Source organism: Hyaena hyaena, unplaced genomic scaffold (assembly GCF_003009895.1).
Source record: "Hyaena hyaena isolate Hyena2069 unplaced genomic scaffold, ASM300989v1 scaffold_802, whole genome shotgun sequence".
NCBI lineage: Eukaryota > Metazoa > Chordata > Mammalia > Carnivora > Hyaenidae > Hyaena > Hyaena hyaena.
In genome coordinates this window covers 642,272-654,525 of record NW_024081434.1, presented here as the reverse complement: position 1 = coordinate 654,525, position 12,254 = coordinate 642,272, and the positions used below count along the sequence as shown (strand labels likewise).

The 12,254-nt window shown below is 38.8% G+C and overlaps 1 protein-coding gene across 1 annotated transcript in view; it reads right to left on the bottom strand.

The window, feature by feature from the left end:
- The window catches only part of GPC5 (glypican 5), a 479,275-nt gene that overhangs the window by 204,917 nt on the left and 262,104 nt on the right, over positions 1-12,254 (bottom strand). Inside the window, exon 6 of the mRNA XM_039219200.1 lies at positions 191-885. Coding sequence (XP_039075131.1) covers positions 191-885 — 695 coding nt within the window. The remainder of the gene's footprint in view (positions 1-190; positions 886-12,254) is intronic.

Here is a 12,254-nt window from a genome sequence, read left to right as displayed (position 1 = left end):
CGATAAAAAATATATTGGAATCAAATATAGCAACCCATGCATTCTCCTACTATTTCCTGAGGTATTAACTCGTTAAGTTGCCATAATCCTAAAGCACATAATGATGTGCTTGTAATCAATGAACTTTATGTATATGGCCTTTCCTTGAGTTCTAAGAAATCAGTCAGGAAATGTGGAGCTGGCTGCTTACCTGTTCCGATAACTTTTGTCCATCGAGGTGAGCCTGCATCACGGCATCATTAACAAGCAAGTGGAAGTTCAGGAGAACGTGTTCAATGTCATATGGTCCATGCATGGCGTCCGACAGCTCTTCCAATGACCGGATGTAGGCATGCCAGTGTGGATTCAGCTCTGCCGTGTGTGCCAGGCAGCCTCTCATGACGTTCAGGCAGTACCCCATGCAAGGCTTGCTAAGAGTCAGGCCCTGGCAGTGAGGGCAGTACTGCATCCTCAGGACAGCTCTGCTACACTCTTTGGAGAAGTGCAGATGGTCTGTGGTATTGATGACTTCGATGCCCAGATTCAGTGCCTGCAGAAATGTGCGGCTAGGGAGCAGTGATCTCCCCATCTGCCCCACTACTCTTTGGGGAACATTACCAAAGGGACTCACATCCCGGCGGGCCATCCGGATGCATTCTGAGTATTCCAGGGAACTGTCCCTCACACCAGGGCTGATGAGGTGATTGTAGACCAGAGGGAAAAGACTGTCAAAGAATCTGTTTACAAATTCTTCAGGATTAACATCTGTGCCAAACAAATAGAGCCCCACATCCGTGAAGAACTCCTGAACTGAAGCTGTAGCCTCTACGGCCATATTTTTGTAGGTGTTGCAGAAAAGGATACTGGTGTAATTCTCTGCTTGTCTGATGAGAGTTTCCAGGGTTTCTGTAACAAAAGCAGAGGTCAAACATGGAAGGCTTAGTATTCATGCTAAAGCTGTCCATCCACCAGTAAATGAGCTGAAGGCATCCTAACCACCCTAAGGATCCAAATGGGAGGGGCGCCTGGGTGGCTTAGTCGGTTAAGCGTCCGACTTTTGCTTAGGTCATGATCTCACGGTTCGTGGGTTCGAGCCCCTCGTCGGGCTCTGTGCTGACTGCCAGCTCAGAGCCTGGAGCCTATTTCAATCTGTGACTCTCTCTCTCTCTGACCCTCCCCTGTTCGCGCTCTCTCTCTCTCTCTCTCTCTCTCTCCTAGAAATAAATAAATTAAAAAAAAAAACATTAAAAAAAAAAAAGGATCTAAATGGGAATGCTGAGCCTACTAAACCCAAGTTAGTTCTTTAAGGATAATGGCTGGTCAACAGTGGGCACCACACACATACCATGCAAATTTTATAAAATTTATTTCCTAGAGTCAAATGTATAGAAATCAAAAAGTATTGAAATGAAAAAAAAAAAGTTACAATATGGTGGTTTCCCACTTAATTTCAGTCATCCATCACCTTCCAATGACAAAAGTGTCACTGAGAAGATAATTTCCAACCATGGGTTCACTGTTTATAAAAGACTGATGTTAGATGCTTGATTCAAACCTACTTTACTTTTACACTTTTTCATTTTTTTTTCTAGAATGAAAGCTAGTAGATTATACACTAGTTACTGTATTAGAACTCCTATCAGGTTCAAATTAAAAAGAAAATAAAATATTTCATGATTAAACAATGCCCTGGGTGACTCAGTCTGTTAAGCGTCCGACTTCTGCTCAGGTCATGATCTTACGGTTAGTGGGTTCGAGCCCCGCGTCGGGCTCTGTGCTGACAGCTAGCTCAGGGCCTGGAGTCTGCTTTGGATTCTGTGTCCCCCTCTCTCTCTGACCCTCCCCTGCTCATGCTGTCTCTATCTCTCTCTCAAAAATAAATAAAATATTTTAAAAATTAAAAACAAAATAACAACAACAACAACAACATAATGCCCTAACTGGCAAACCTTAAGTAGTAAGCAAATCATGGGTTGTATTAGCTGATGAAAACAACTGTGTCACCATCTTCTGAACTCTGTTCTGTTGTTTTCATCATCTGATCCTCAAAGACTTTACTGTGGGACATTTTAACTTTTCACTTAAGTAACTGATGCTTCCAAATAAGTTTCTCCACAGAAATAACAGAGAATAATTTATCCACAAATTAAGGAAGGTGGTAGTAATCTGCAAGCAAGAATTATATTTCAAAATGATAGCTTTTAGGCAGCTGTTGAGCACCTTGGCTATTCTAGTAATTACATTTTATAATTAGCCTAATTATAATAAATAATGATGCTGGACTGTTATCAATACATAATTAATTGTAAAATACATCAATAAAATTATCTCCCATAACCCCAATCTCATCGTTATTTTTAATTAGGTTGTAAAAGACCACACAATGATTCAGCAATCAGACCACTGAATATATTATAAAAGGAGATGGAATGACAGTAGAATGAAAATGAAATAATACAAAGCAGAAGTGCGGCAAGAGCCACTAATGAAGTGGAACTGTGTCACGAATATGCCATCGTGTCCTAAAAACAAATAAACAACAACAAGTCAAACCAAACCAAACACCTTTATGAAAATCACAGACGGATGAAATTCAGCATCCTGTATGCTGATTCTGTTCTGAGAGCAAGCAATGTTGGATTTCAAACTTCAGTGAGATATATCAAGGTGTCTGCTATGGACTGAATGTCTGTTTCCCCCACCCCCAAATTAATATGGTGAAATCTAATCTCCAATGTGGATGACATTTGGAAGTGAGGCTTTCAGGAGGGGGTTATGTCATGAGAGTGAAGCCCTCATGAATGGGACTGGCTCCTCTACCAAAGAGACTCCAGAGAGCTCCTTCGCTCCCTCTGCCATGTGACGACACAGTGAGATGTGAACCATACATGAACTAGGAAGTCGGCTCTCACCAGACAATGAATCTGCCAGCACTATGAGGTGGGACTTCCCAGCCTTCAAAACTATGAGAAATAAATGTTTGTTGTGTATAAGGCACCCAGTCTATTGTATTCTGTGATAGCAGAGGAACCTTAAAAACAACAACAAAACCCTGAAGGTGCCCTATCATGAAAGGCAACAGTTTTTAAAGGTGGCTGTCACCCTGTTGCAACACAGAGGACTACAGACTTTAGTCTGTAGAGGAGGCAGGACTCCTGTGTTCTCTCTGCATCTCCAGTGCCCTCTGGAATGTAGGCTACACACTATGTAATCCATAAAAATGTGAGCCAATGAAGGCTTCAGGGGCGATTAGCTGCTTTCCAAAGTGAGGCTGGGTGGGGAAAATACAGAGTGCCACGTCTCTGCACTCAGGTTTACAACCCAGTAGGTCTGTTTGGGCTCAGGAATCTCCATTTAACAAGCACCCCCCGCTGTGATTCTCTGAAGGTGGCCCGCTGTGGGAAAGTTGCCCTGGCAGATAATCTATAAAATGTTCGCTCTGCTTTGACAGAGCGGTTCTGTGAGTTTTCCACCATAACAGTCTGACCCCACAGCTGCAGTGTCAGCCACCGCACTCTGCCTTCACAGACCCGCAAGAGTGAGTGCAGAAAGTGAGTGGAAGTGGCTGAAATAAAATAAAACTTTGTTTCTCAGTTATATAGGCTCATGTCTCTCAGCAAATTATGTGCGGCCAAAATTATGAGGCAGGTTGAAAATGAGTTTATTTGCCAAAAATGGCTAAATAGCAATGTTAGCCATTTTTTAAAGATAAAATAAGGGTGAATTTAAAGATACCAAAACCACAGGCACGGTTATGTACTTTCCACCAGTTTTGCTAAGGTGCATGCTATAGACCTGTTTGTGCCGCTGATATTTGCCACACGATTCTCGGTGCAGTAAAGGCTGCCTGCTACCCCAGGAAGTTCAAATATGCCATCCGACTTCTGTCAACTCTAAGTGGTGTACAAACACAATTGTTTGAAGTAAAAAATAAAATGTTTCTTTAAACATTTGAGTCCCAGTAATTTATAACTTATTATGATTCAGGGGTATATGGAATTTATCTTTTCAGTTGCTATAACAAATAGGTTTTGCAAATTAATTTATTCTGAGAAAGCAATATTAAAAAGAATATATGTAATATTGACATTTTTATTTTTATTTTATTTCAGAATGATTTTCCTCTAATCTAGATTTTTATTTATTTATTTTTACAAATAGTTTATTGTCAACTTGGTTTCCATATAACACCCAGTGCTCATCCCCACAAGTGCCCTCCTCCATGCCCATCTCCCCCTCCCCCCCCCCCATCCATCAGTACTCAGTTTGTTCTCAGCATTCAAGAGTCTCTCATGGTTTGCCTCTCTCCCTCTCCCCCATTTCCCCCTTCTTCTCTCCCATGGTCCTCCGTTAAGTTCTTCCTGATCCTCCTATACGTGCAAACATGATATCTGTCCTTCTCTGCCTGACTTATTTCGCTCAGCATGACACTCTCAAGGTCCATCCATGTTGCTACACATGGCCAGATTTCATTCTTTCTCATTGCCATGTAGTATTCCATCGTATAGATAAACCACATCTTCTTGACCCATTCGTCCGTTGATGGACACTTAGGCTCTTTCCATGTTTTGGCTGTTGTTGAGAGTGCTGCTATGAACATTGGGGTACATGTGTTCTTATGCATCAGCATTTCTGTATCCCTTGGGTAAATTCCTAGCAGTGCTATTGCTGGGTCATAGGGGAGTTCTATTGTTAATTTTTTGAGGAACCTCCACACTGTTTTCCAGAGGGGCTGTACCAGTTTACATTCCCACCAACAGTGTAGGAGGGTGCCCGTTTCTCCACATCCTTGTCAACATCTAGAGTCTTCTGATTTGCTCATTTTAGCCACTTTGAGTGGCATGAGGTGGTATCTCAGTTTGGTTTTGATTTGTATTTCCCTGATGAGGAGGGATGCTGAGCATTGTTTCATGTGTCTGTTGGCCATCTGGATGTCCTCTTTGGAGAAGTGTCTGTTCATATCTTCTGCCCATTTCTTTACTGGGTTGTTTGTTTTTTGGGTGTGGAGTTTGGTGAGTTCCTTATAGATTTTGGATATTAACCCTTTGTCTTATATGTCATTTGCAACTATCTTTTCCCATTTCGTTGGTTGCCTATTAGTTTCGTGGATTGTTTCCTTTGCTGTGCAGAAGCTTTTAATCTTGATGATGTTCCAATAGTTTATTCTTGCTCTTGATTCCCTTGCTTTTGGGGATGTGTCAAGTAGGAAGTTGCTGCGGTGGAGGTCAAGGAGGTTGTTTCCTTATTCTTGAGAGAGAGAGATAGACCGCAAGTAGGGGAGGGGTAGAAAGAGAGGGAGACACAGAATCCGAAGGAGGCTCCGGGCTCTGAACTGTCAGCACAGGGCCTGATGTGGCGCTTGAGCTCATGAACCATGAGATCATGACCTGAGCTGAAGTCAGAGGCTTAACCAACTAAGCCAAGCAGGTGCCCCTGATCTCGATTTTTAAAACAAAACATAATGGAAAGTATAAAAATGTTAGGAATCCTATTATAGTTGCACTGTAAAACTTGTCTTTCATGTTGTAAAAAGTAAAATTTTAGTTCTCATAACTATGTATTGTTTTTGCGAACCTTTGAATAAGAGAAGACATGTGCACCAATATCAACATTCTGATTATTTCCTGAATATCTACACACAAAATGGCTTCTTATTTTTTATTTTTTTATATTTTGAAAAAAAAAATGTTTTTTGAGAGAGAGAGACAGCGTGAGCAGGGGAGGGTCAGAGAGAGGGAGACACAGAATCCGAAGACAGGCTCCAGGATCCGAGCTAGCTGTCAGCACAGAGCCTGACGCGGGGCTCAAACCCACTAACCGTGAGATCATGACCTGAGCTGAAGTCGGATGACCAACCGACTGAGCCACCCACGTGCCCCCAAAATGGCTTTTTAAAGTGGACTTATTCTGTAATAGTTTTTCAGTATGCTGTTAACTTATCACAATTAAAGATTTTTCTTTCAATGTGTGTTAAATCTCATATTGACACATCCTAGTTAGCTGAACCCCAAACATGTGTTAGTATTTTTTTTAAGTTTATTTATTTTGAAAGAGAGCAAGCAGGGGAGGGGCAGAGAAAGAGAGAAACCCAACACAGGGCTCTATCCCACAAACCGTGAGACTGTGACCAGAGCCAAGATCAAGAGTTGGATACTCAACTGACTGAGCCACCCAGGTGTCCCCATGTGTTAGTATTTTTCAATGTGTACATTTCTGATCCTAAATATTTTTTTGAAATCCAATCAATGATGAAAATGTAAACAATTGTTCTGTATGCATTTGAATTAGGGATAAGCATATTTTTGTGAGTTTTTTATCCTAATATAAAATGTTAACGCATAAACAATTATATCAGAAAGTGAACAATCTAGAAGCCAATCTGCTGGATGACTGTGTTAATTTTTCTACGAAAACTTGGTAAAATCAAAAGTTGAATCTACGAAAATTAGTTGTCTAATTACCTCTGAATTTGCAAACCTGTCACCTTGTCCTCTTGTTATGTTTATCATCGAGTTGACTGTTTCCATTATATGGAATTGGTATTATGATTTTAACAAGAATTTAAAGTTGTCAAAAGAATTGTCAAATAACCCAAATATTTTGTGGTTCTGCAAAATAATAATCCACATATAAAATCAGTGTTTATAAATCCATGGGAGGCTAGGTGCTAAATAATTCATCATCTCTACTTCATTATTAAAGAAAAACTATACAGCTCCTTTCATTGCAAAGTTTTAATAAGTTAAAATTAGCCCTCACCTAAGCTATACAAATAATAGTTTTCTGTCGATATGCCAAAAGTTAGAACACATGTTGAAAATAATTAAACATATGCTAGGCTTCCTTAAGGAATTTAGGAAACAGGCTAGAAAAAAATCTTTTCGTTGTTTTTCATTAAGAATTTCAACAAGCTCTTCCTCTCGGTGGGATCACATCAAGTCTACCAAGGCAGAAAACTTCCAGCTTTCCTTTTAGTGGTACGTTCAATAAGAAAATGCAATCTAATTACTGATGGAATAAAAACATAATTTCTCCCAGCTTCAGGAGAAAATTAATTTATGTATCTTCTCATTAAGTAGAAAGCGAAGTTGGAATACAGGAAGTTTATCTGAATCCTTTTTAATTTTCAACATTAACATTCTGTGAAAATTTAATAACAAAACACCTATGAGAAAAACTTACATCAACTTTCTTCAGCCCCTTTGGAGACCTTTTATAGTACATACAAATGATTACTGACACTTGCATCAAAGATTTAAACTTAAATACAAGTAGTGGAGATAAAACGAGGTGATATTGATTTAAAATTAAACTTGATAAACTGCAAAATCAGTGAAGACTTATATGCAAGTAGCTTTTTACCATGGAAGAAACAATATTCATAGGGCTTTTATTGCTTTAATGATAAAGAGGATTTCAAAATGTAATGATCACAAAATAACTGTTATAATAACCTCCCCTACATGACATGAACAGGCATTTTATGACCCTTTTCATATTTTTATTATTTTATTTTTGATACATGAACATCTTAAGATACAGAGTCTGTAATGTCTATTACAATTTAAGTCTCCAGATATTCTCAAACATAGCAATGAAATAGATGAAGGAAGATTAAATCATATCAACTGTGGATAATCAGATGATTTTACAATATGTACCTTGGTTGAAGAGAAATTTCCAGAGCAAATTTATATATTTATGCACTATAGTTCTCAAGTCACAAATTTTGTTACTATCATAGATCATTCCTTACAACCCTACAACTTCGAAGGTAGCTTGTGCCAGAAACTATCTTTTCCTCTGTATTGGATTACAGATATATGGGTAGATAGTTAGAGATCATTTTAAGAGCAATTTCTCAACAAGTTTTTATCACATACGTTATACAGTGAACTGTAACTTCTGCCTTTTTTTTATTTAACAAATGTCTTCCAATAATTTTAATATGGTCACATTTCATAATTCCTTTCATTAGCAAAAATCCATTATAGCCACTCTGAAGATATGCATATTTAAGCAAAAGAAGCAATTACCAATTCTCCAGTCTCAATTGTTTATACTGAATTCATCCCTTTGATATTTGCATATTTCCTCAACATTTTTGTAAAATAAAATGTGTAATAAAAGTTTTCTATTATATTAATTTAATGACATTTTTAAATGTTATGTGGCATGATTTAGGATATCATTCTTCAGAAATTAGTCATCTATACAAATAAATAGTAAGTGGATATTAATCTGTATCACCAAAAATTAACATATTGGTAATTAATCTGGTCTCCTCAGATAAGCACTGCATGGAAAAATGCTTTCTCAACTTTTTTCCCTCCTCATTTCCTTCCCCACTAATTCGGTTATCATGGTGCTTCACATTTATTACTAATATCATTTTATAATCACTTATGTTTGAAAATCAATTTATGATTTAGCAAGAATTTAAGCTCAATTAAGCACTTGCATAACAGTTAAAATCAATGACAAACAACTCACTGTAGATTGTTTCATGAGTTATTATGGGATGAAGATTTTAAGTCAAATCTAATAATCTTTTTTTTTAAATTTTTAATGTTTTATTTATTTCTGAGAGAGAGAGAGAGAGAGAGCAAGCAGGCGAGCAGGGGAGGATCAGAGAGAGAGGGAGATACAGAATCTGAAACAGGCTCCAGGCTCTGAGCTGGCTGTCAGCACAGAGCCTGTCACGGGGTTCGAACCCACTAACCGTAAGATCATGACCTGAGCCGAAGTCGGACGCTTAACCAACTGAGCCACCCAGGTGCCCAAATCTAATAATCTTTAAAATAAACCTTGAAACACAGTCCACAAATATAGAATTGTCATATAAAACTGTAATAGTTGGTTATTTGGCACATTAAAAAATTATTTTGGCAAATTAGTTTGTGCAAATTGATCTTCCATGGATTGACCATTTGAGATAAGGTGAGTAGGAAAGCCTCTGCTGAGGAGGGAACATTTGAGTAGAGGCCTCAGTGAGTAAATAAGCTAGCCATGAGCAGTTGGAGTGTGGTTAGCGGGTTCACAGGAACTAGAATGCAAGATCCAAGGTGTGAAGAAGCTTGTTGACTAACAAAAAGGAGGAAAGTCAATGTGACTGCAGACCCGTGAGTGAGAGAAGGGATGAAAAGTCAGAGAAATCAGAACAGCCTCACAGACCATGGTAAGGGGTTTGGATTTTATTGTGGAATGAGAAGCTATTGAGGAATATTAAACATGGAGAACGTGATCTGATTTGAAGTTTAAAGGATCGTGGTGGCTCTTGTGTGGAGAATGGGCTGTTTGGACAAGGACAAGAGAGAAAACAAGGAGTCCAGTTAATAAGCTATGGTAACAGTTTGGGTGACAGACATTGGTAGGCTGGACTGTGGTGGGGGTAGAGTAATTTACAAAAAGTGTTCACACTGGCCACATGTATTAAATTATATCTAAATGGATTTGCTGTTGTAGTGATGGAGGTGCAGGAAAAATAGGTATACGAAGGGTCCTTGGTATCTCTGATGCCTGAGCCCCAGGAGCTGATTCCACACTGGTGCTATTTTCTGAGGTAGGCGAGTATATGGCAGCACCATATTTGTGTGTGATGGGAGCTCGAAATTAAAAGTTGTATTTTGGACATGTTGAGATTGAAATGCCAATTAGAAGTCCAAATAAAGTTTTATCAGTAGAGAGTTAGATAAAAATAATTTCTGTCTCAGGGGAAAAGTTGAGCTTGGTGACATAGGCCTGTGATTGATGGGCATGGAGAGTAACACCATGGTACTGGATAAAATAAACTAAGGCAAGAAGATAGAGAAGAGTGCAGAGATGCAAGAAAAGAAGAGGAGCCAGCAAGAAAAATGGGAAGAAACAACCAGTGAAATAAAAAGAAAATTAGGAAAGTGGAGTGTGCCAGAAACCAAAAGAAGAAAATGATTCAAGCAGAAGGAATTAATCTATCATGTCAAATGCTATTAAGAGATCAATGGAGATGAGGAATAACAACCCACCATGGGAACTCCCAAGAGAGAGGCTCTCACTGACCTTGACAAGAGCTGCGTCAGCAGAAGGAGAAAACAAAGGAGAAAAGGAATTAAGACAATATATAGACAAATGTCTTGAAAATGCTTGCTATAAAGGAAGCAGAGAACCAAGGCAGGCACAGGAGGGAAATAAGAGGTCAAAGTGATTTGTTTTATGAGGAGGGAGAATTTACTGGATGTTCATATGCTGCCAGGAGCCGTTTGATCAACAACAAATGTATCAATGACTGAGCAGGGGGGATAGGAATTGTTGGAGGGAATTATTTGAATAAGCAAAAGAATGTAATCTAGGGCACGTGTGGAGACGTGAACGCTGGCTAGACAGGGGATGTTAAAGTTGCTCAGGATGATAGCAAGAGAAATGAAGAGAAAGAGAGTGTTTCAGGTAATAAAACCTTGAGTTGATAAGTGAAGATAACCAGAAGTTTGATGAATGACAGTCTGGAATACTAGGGTGTAGTGAGTCTTCCGGCAGGCTCCTCCAAGGGGCTTTTCTTGACGACAAGGGAGCAACAATGTGGATCAAGAAGCACACTTCCCCTCCTTCCCCCCCACGGAAGATACTTGTAGTAGTTTCTTATTACTGCTGAAGCAAATCACCACAAAGTTTGTGGCTTGAAACAGTTGAAATCTATTCTCTCACTGTTCCTGATGCCAAAGTCAGAGCCAACAGGCTGAAATCACCACAGGCCAGGCTGAGCTCCCTCCAGAAGTCTATTCCTTGCCTCTTCCCGCTTCTCCTGGCTCATGTCATTTTTTGGCTTCTGGGTGTGTAAATCCAATCAATCTCTGCCTCCTAGTCACACTGTCTTTTGTATGTGTGTCACAAATCTCTCCCTGTCTCCCTCTTTTAAGGATACATGTGGGAGCTTTTAGGGTCCAGCCAGATAGTCTAGGATAATCTCCCCATCTCAGAATTCTTAATTTAACCACACCTGCACTTTTATTTCCATATAAGTAACATTTACAGATGCAGGGATCAGTCCCTGATACCTCCAGAGGCCAATATTCAACCAACTGCAATACTGATCATAGAAGACAAAAAATGTCTACACTTTGACTTGAGAACTCAGGAGACAAAAGTTCTAGCGCAGTCTCTTCCATAAACCAATCATATGATCCACGTAACTTCCCCAGACATCAATTTTGTCTTTAATAAAATAGATACCACAGTGTCAGTTCTGACAGTGGGACAAAATATCTGTGAAATTCAAATGAAATAAAGTACAGGATGATGCCCAGGGATCTTTCCCCCTGTGTTTACAACCTGCACTAGAAAAATATTTTAAGAATGCTTGTAACTTCCTCCCTTTCCTGAGGGATCAGAGGTTCTCTGAGACCCGGATCATGCCCTGTTCATCTTTATAACTCCCAACCCTTGGCTCATTAGTAGCCTCAATATATTCTGATAGGATTAAGTCGCTTAATCTTACTATAGTAACAAATAAATGCTAAACAACTAAGTTATAATAAATATCAGGAGGGTGATAAATGACAGTATGGAATACTAGCAGGTACTGAGTCTGGTGAACATTATTATATACTAAATATAATAATGGCATTATTAAAAATAATAATTCTTAACATTCCCATTAATATAATTAAGCATAAGTACTGAAAATGTAAGTGATTTCCAATAGTTTGCTCAAGTAAGTGATTTTCTATATTAACAAAGTGGTAAAGCCTAAATCTAAATCCAAGTTATCTGGCTCCAGGATCTAGGTTCAAACTATTAGAATATGTGGTCTTTTTAAAAAGGCTGAAAGTCTATTTAAATAAGTTGAAAAGGGGCCATTTGCTATATATTTCAGCCAAAAATAAAACAAAACTTTATATATCTGGTTAAATGCAGACATTTTACTGTTAATGTAGTACCCTGGGCTGTTACACGTGGTCTAATCCAAATTAGCCATTATAATTACTCTTTTTTTGGGATATTAACCAATATTATTAGCATAGCACAAATAAATGAAGAGAAATCCCTATATGTGTTTTGTTGGAGTCCAAACAGCTGGTGATTCTCCAATATTTATACTTATTAACTGGAAAACTCATCCTAATCTCTGGGGGGAAAAGCATACCATGTAAAATCTTTATTACCAAGTACACGTGGAGAAGAAAATAAACACTCTTGCTCTTCACCTCCAACCCTCCAAAACCACAGTCGGTATTTGAAGAGACTGTAAGGGAAGATGTACTAAGGTTTAGTTAGAACAAGAAGGTCAAGTTCCACTCAGA